We start from the raw sequence: 6,000 nt of genomic DNA, 5'->3' as shown, positions 1-6,000 counted from the left end.
GAAATGTGACCCAGGAGGCCCTAAAAGGCACATTGATAAAAAAAAAAAAAAAAAAAAAAAAAAAAAAAAAAAAAAAAAGATGCTGGCCACCAAACTAAGAAATCATGCTTCTGACATAACATTGCCTAGAGCGGTCACAGAGTTCTGTCAACAGCGGTTGGCCTGGGTGTGGTACAAGATGATAATCCCAGCTGCTTGGGGTGTAGAGTCCACATTCCGCCTGGTCTGCAGAGCAAGGAAGCAGCCTGAGAGGCTGTGTGAGGTCTTGGCTCATGTTTAGCATGCATAAAGCCCTGGGTTCAATCCCTGCTTCCATATCCAACCAGGCATGGAGGTGCATTTCTGTAATCCCAGTGGCACCTGAGTGGCTGAGGCAGGAGGATCAGGAGTTCACAGTCACCCTCAGCTACGTGGAGAGTCTGAGGCTAGCCTGAGCTACCTACGGATGCTGTCTCAAAAGAATCCATAGTAAAGCATCCAAAGAGGTGGAAGAAGAGAGTGACGAGCCAGTGGGACTCACCTTAGGGCCATCAGAGCCCGAGGTGGCCCTGCAGGTCACCTGCTCAGAACACAAACTTCCTCAGCATCTACTTTGACATGCCTGGTTACATTTAGATACTGCCCGTGGATCTCAGAAAGTCCGAGGAGGACTCCAAGGCCCATCCTGGACCCAAGTCCCGAACATCAGATCCCAGAACAGAGTCACCCTGTGGCGTACAAGGTGGTCCCCAAAGACCTTCCATTTATCTGTTCCATGAGAAAGCATGGCAGATAGGCTGACCTTTTTTTTTTTTTTTTCATTTCTTCCCCTCACAGCTTCCTGGTAACCTCTAGGCGGAATGTGTTATTTTGTTTTTCAGAAAAAAAGAGCCTTGTTTTATGAAAACATCATTAAGGCCATGAGGCCCCAGCCTGAATACTTTGCTGTGGGATACTACGGACAGGGCTTCCCTTCCTTCCTGCGGGTGAGGAGCCTGGGGGTGGTCCCCAGAGCCATCAGGAGTGAGGTTTGGGGGAGAGGGGAGACTTATCTTTCTTCCAGATGGCCAGCAGCAGCTGCTGGCCCGTGGTCCCGCTGTGGGAGGTCGGGTCAGGGAGAGAGACCTCTTCCTGAGTGCTGGCCTCTCTACCCCACACCCCTGACACCACTGGTATTCTGGCCGACCCTTTGTGCAATGGCTTCCCCAGGTGCAAGGAGAGAAGGAGAAACAGAATCGGCCCCATCCACAGGCCAAACTTGGACGGGTGTGGATGGATGTGTTTTGGTGCTTATTTTATTTCCAGTCAGGGCCACTTTGAAATCAGATATCCCAAGAACAAGACAACAGACATTTCCCCAAAGTAAAAGCAGTTTTGTAGTAGTGTCAGGCATGAGAGACCTCTCTCAAAAGTACGTATACTGGCACAGTGACTTTAGAGTTTAAGGAACAAAACCTTTAAAAAGAACTCTTTTAGACCTGAGCTTTATTTAAATAAATACTGTCTCTCATACTTGCCTAGCCTGCATGAAACACTGGGTTCCATTCCCAGAACCATGTGAACTGGGTATGTTTGAATAGGCCTTTAATCATAACACTTGAGGTGGAGTCAGAATCTGAAGTCAGGATTATCCTTTACTACATAGTGAGTTACAAGTCAGCCTGGGTTACATGAGATTATGCTACAAAAACAAAACAAAATACAATGAAACAACAACAACAAAAAAAAAAAAACTATAACCACAGAAGAGAGCCATTTACATTCCTAACTGCTTAATGAGAAAGCAATGGAGCCTCATTCAGTACGTGTCTGCTCATTGTCTCCTCCGTGCCAGGCACCTGGGAAGAAACAGAAATGTCCTGAAGTTACTCAGACATTCCACTGCCCTCAGTGATTCTATAAGCTAATGGGGAGTTAAATGTTAACATACGAATGTAAAACTGAAACTATAACCAAGGAAAATGGCCCATGCTGAAAGAGCATGTAGCCAGGGAGTATTTACTCAAGTGAATAGAAATCTGATCATTCCAAAACACTGTAGGCATAGCACGTCCATCATCTGGGGAAAGCAGGGATAACCTAGTCTCCACCCAATAGACGCTGCTCAATGCCTGTTGAGTATGCAAATGATGTTCACGATGCACTTCCGTGGTTGTGGATTTAGCCCTGATGGAGAGGCACAGTGGTCTTCTCTATCTGTCTTCAGCTCCAGGAACCCCTTCATCCTTCCTACCTAACAACGTCCTTTGGCTTCCCTGCCCTGCAGAACAAAATCTTTATCTACCGGGGTAAGGAGTACGAGAGGAGGGAAGACTTCAGCTTGCGGTTGCTGACCCAGTTCCCCAATGCTGAGAAGATGACCAGTACCACACCACCAGGAGAAGACATCAAGTCATCCCCAAAGCAGTGTATCCTTGCCATGGGGACAGCAGCCCCGTGGCTCTTTACCCTGGGATGGGCCAGGCCAAGCCAAATAAACTAAGAGTTGCAGCCCCTTCTCGGTTGGCAGATAATGGTCAAATCTTTCAAACCGTGCCTTCCACCACTCAATGTAAAAAAATCTTTGAGACCTTTATGGAAGACATGGTCAGTCTGTGTTGAGTGTGAATGAATAAACGTTATACTCAGATAGGGAGCCTGAAGGAAGTTCTAGATTCTGTTGCAGATCTTAAAACCACACACTTAAAACCATCCAACTGCATTCTTGATACCCTCCTAGCCAGTGACTCCAGGACACCCTTCCCATCTTCCCTTTCTACCAGGCATGGATACCGAAATCTGCAGCTTTTCGAGTCACGTGTATGACATTGTCTTTGCATATAGTCTATATACATCCTCCCAAACACTGTGGTGTGCATGTGTGTGTTTAGCCGTGTCCTGGGGATTGGAACGCAGGCCCTCATGCTTGTAGAGCAAGCCCTTTACCACCTGAGCCAGTTCCGCAGCCCCTCCTGGTTGACACCCGGATACAGTAAATGTTCTGTAAGTATTATCACAGTGTATCATTTAGGAGATAAGGAGACTGGAGAGGAAAGTCTGTATGGAGTTAGTACAGAAGAAAATCCTCACTTAGTTAACTCTTTGGGTACAGAACCGGTAGGCACAGGGGACAGGCTGTGTCTTCACTGGTAAGGGTACCAGGAGAGGCCCTTCCTAGGACTTTTGATCTGTCCATCCCAGCAAGACCCCTTACCCCATGCTGGTTTTGGAGTCTGACTTCACTACCCAGTTGTGGAATTATGAAATTTTCACTTCTCTTGGCCTCCAAGTTCTCCTCTGCTGACAAAGAACAATCTGTCTTAAAAGTTTGCTTGAAAGATAAATTCAGAACACTCAGTCCCCATGAAGAGACTCACCCCATCAATAGTAGCACCTAAAGATAGCAATTGTGTTTCCCTGGGTTCTGGAGTCTGGCTGTTTCAGAGACAAGCATATCCAAAAGAGATCATTTAGAAGCACTTTATGGGTGTCTTATTTCCTTATACTTTCCTGACACTCCCTTGGTGTGGCAAGGATATTTGCCAGGTGTCTGGCCACAGGAGGTGTCCTGAGGAATCCCACCTCGTGACAGGGCACGTGGGAGCGCATTTCAGTGCAGTGCTGGCACCAGCTGAAGGGAGATGGGAAGCGGGAGCAGGGACCTGGCAGCCTGTGGCACCTGCAGGGCCAGCCTTTTCCTTAATAAGCCCTCAGACCTGCAGTGCTTCACGGTCAAACCTGTGATGAGCTTGCCGCCCAGCTACAAGGACAAACCGGTTCCAGAGCAGATCTTGAAGTAAGTGGTTCTTCAAAAGGATATAATCAGGTGGGACATGGGGCCCTCTTGTCATTGTAGCAGTGGAGGGAAGGGGAGGCAAGTTCAAGGCCAATCTGGGCTACAAAACAAGACTTTATTTGAAGTGTGTCAAGAGCAAAGCCTTTTTCATTTCTTATACACTTCCTGTTACTTCCTGTTCTGCATGAGAGATGAAAGCCTACCAAGCTAAAGCGTGCAATGTGGGTTTTATCATTGAATCAGAGGGAAAGGTAAACCTCACTTGGGCCCAGGGTCCTCTAGCCCAAATATCCACTCAGGTATCACTGAGGGTTTGAGGTTCTTTTCCCATCCCTGGAGAAGCCACCATGCCAGTGAGATTGCTTAACAGTGATATAGCAAAGCTATGCAAAGCAGACCACACACATGGTGGGTATGTGTACCTTTTAAAACCGGAACGGTAACTCTCCAGTACGAAAAATGAGATGTGGTATGAAACCCAGGTATATACCGTCCCCAGAGCTCAGTGTGACCCTGTCAGCCATAGGGGTATATACCTCAGTGCCGGGCGTGTCACACTGGTTCTCTGAGGTCCAGTGCCTTTGCTCTGTCCTTTCCCAGCTACTACCGAGCCAACGAAGTGCAGCAGTTCAGCTATTCCCGGCCATTCCGGAAAGGAGAGAAAGACCCAGAAAATGAGTTTGCCGTGAGTCCGCTTGGCATGTTTTCTCTGAGGGTAGGAGCGGGTGGGGGCTGGGGGATGGGGAGGGAAGGAGAGGGGCAGGGTGCACATGTGTATCTTGGAGGCTAGAAGTCACCCTTGGGTGTCATTCCTCAGGAGCTTCCCATCTTGTTATTTTTGACAGTGGGTCTTTTCTTGGGACTGCCGCTTAGCAGCCCAGCTTGACTGGCCACACAGTGAAGCCCTGGGAACCCTCCTCCATCTCTGCTCTCCAGCACTGGGGCTATAAGCTTATGCCACCACCCCTGGATTTGTACAGGAGTGCTGGGGATGGGTTGCAGGTCCCTTTCAGTTCCCCACCCAAGCTATCCCTCCAGCCCTCTGGTCTTCTGGCAAAGTCCAGTAGCTTCCTTTTCATCCTCATTGGCTAAGACGGGAGGTTGGAGCCATCCCCTGTTGGCAAGCAGGCTGTCATCTCAGTGGGAAACCTCTGCTGCTGATAGGACAGAGGTAGACGAGTCATACCTCCTGAACCTCAGGTTTCCATCTTTAGAAGGAAAGGGCCCGAGGAGATTAACCCTATGCAGACCTCAGGATCCTTGGGTTTTATAAGGAACGCACTCACTCCCTAGAAGACATGTGAGAATGGAGTCTAACCAGCTGAGCCAGAGGTTTGGGGGTCAGTCATGACCTGGAGACTGGCCCCTGTCTCATTTTGTGTTTTCTTTCTTGCACCAGACCATGTGGATTGAAAGAACCACGTACAGGACGGCCTATACCTTCCCTGGGATTCTTAAGTGGTTCGAAGCCAAGCAGATTTCAGTAGTGAGTCATTTGAAGTCATAACTCTGGCGGGGGGGGTGGGGGTGGGAACCTCTCTGTCTGCAGAAATAATAACCGCTTTTGTTCCGTTCCACTGCAGCCTGCACCAGCTTGGCTGGCCTCCCTCTGGGCAACTTTGTTTTTTAAAGGCAGAATAAAGAACACACTTGTGTAATAAGGTCGCTTTGTAAAACTGATGTCACAACACCAACCCAAAAGGTCACACTCAGAGACTGACTCTTTGGTGGCCCGAGGAGGCGTTGTCTCCTTCTGTCTGTAATGCTGTCAGTGCCCAGAAACAGTGCCAGGATGCTTTGGGGGAGTTACCTCTCCACCACATCATCTTTCCCGAAGCCCCTCTCATTCTCAGCTTGAGCATCACTGTTGCTGCAGCCCCTGCCCCGCTACTTCCTAAAGCTGCCATTTAACATTTACACTACTTATTTAATCTGTCTTCTCTCTGTCTCCATGTATTTGCCTTGTTGTCATCCCATACTAGTCTCTGCTGTGTACTAAAAGGTCTCTTGTTGTCCCTCTCTCTCTGCCTTGGTCTTTTCAGCCAGTGTTCTACCGCAGAGTGGGGATCCCACTGAGCAAACCTGAGTGTCTCATGTGTTCTTACATTCAGGTCCTCCTGTGGCTTGCTTCCCGGTGCCTGCACTACCGAGCCCGCTCTCATTTCTAACTACCTGAATTTATCTCCAACTACCTCCATCTGCTTCCAATTATTTCCATCCACTCCCATCTATTTGTGTTCCTCGCC

At 48.6% G+C, this 6,000-nt stretch overlaps 1 protein-coding gene across 1 annotated transcript in view; it reads left to right on the top strand.

Moving 5' to 3' along the window:
- Positions 1-6,000, top strand: part of Dock5 (dedicator of cytokinesis 5) — a 182,496-nt gene that overhangs the window by 160,114 nt on the left and 16,382 nt on the right. Inside the window, exons 40-44 of the mRNA XM_021204056.2 lie at positions 861-965; positions 2,246-2,387; positions 3,673-3,754; positions 4,355-4,439; positions 5,154-5,240. Coding sequence (XP_021059715.1) covers positions 861-965; positions 2,246-2,387; positions 3,673-3,754; positions 4,355-4,439; positions 5,154-5,240 — 501 coding nt within the window. The remainder of the gene's footprint in view (positions 1-860; positions 966-2,245; positions 2,388-3,672; positions 3,755-4,354; positions 4,440-5,153; positions 5,241-6,000) is intronic.

This window comes from Mus pahari, chromosome 8, assembly GCF_900095145.1.
Source record: "Mus pahari chromosome 8, PAHARI_EIJ_v1.1, whole genome shotgun sequence".
NCBI lineage: Eukaryota > Metazoa > Chordata > Mammalia > Rodentia > Muridae > Mus > Mus pahari.
This window is presented reverse-complemented; position numbering and strand designations above follow the sequence as displayed.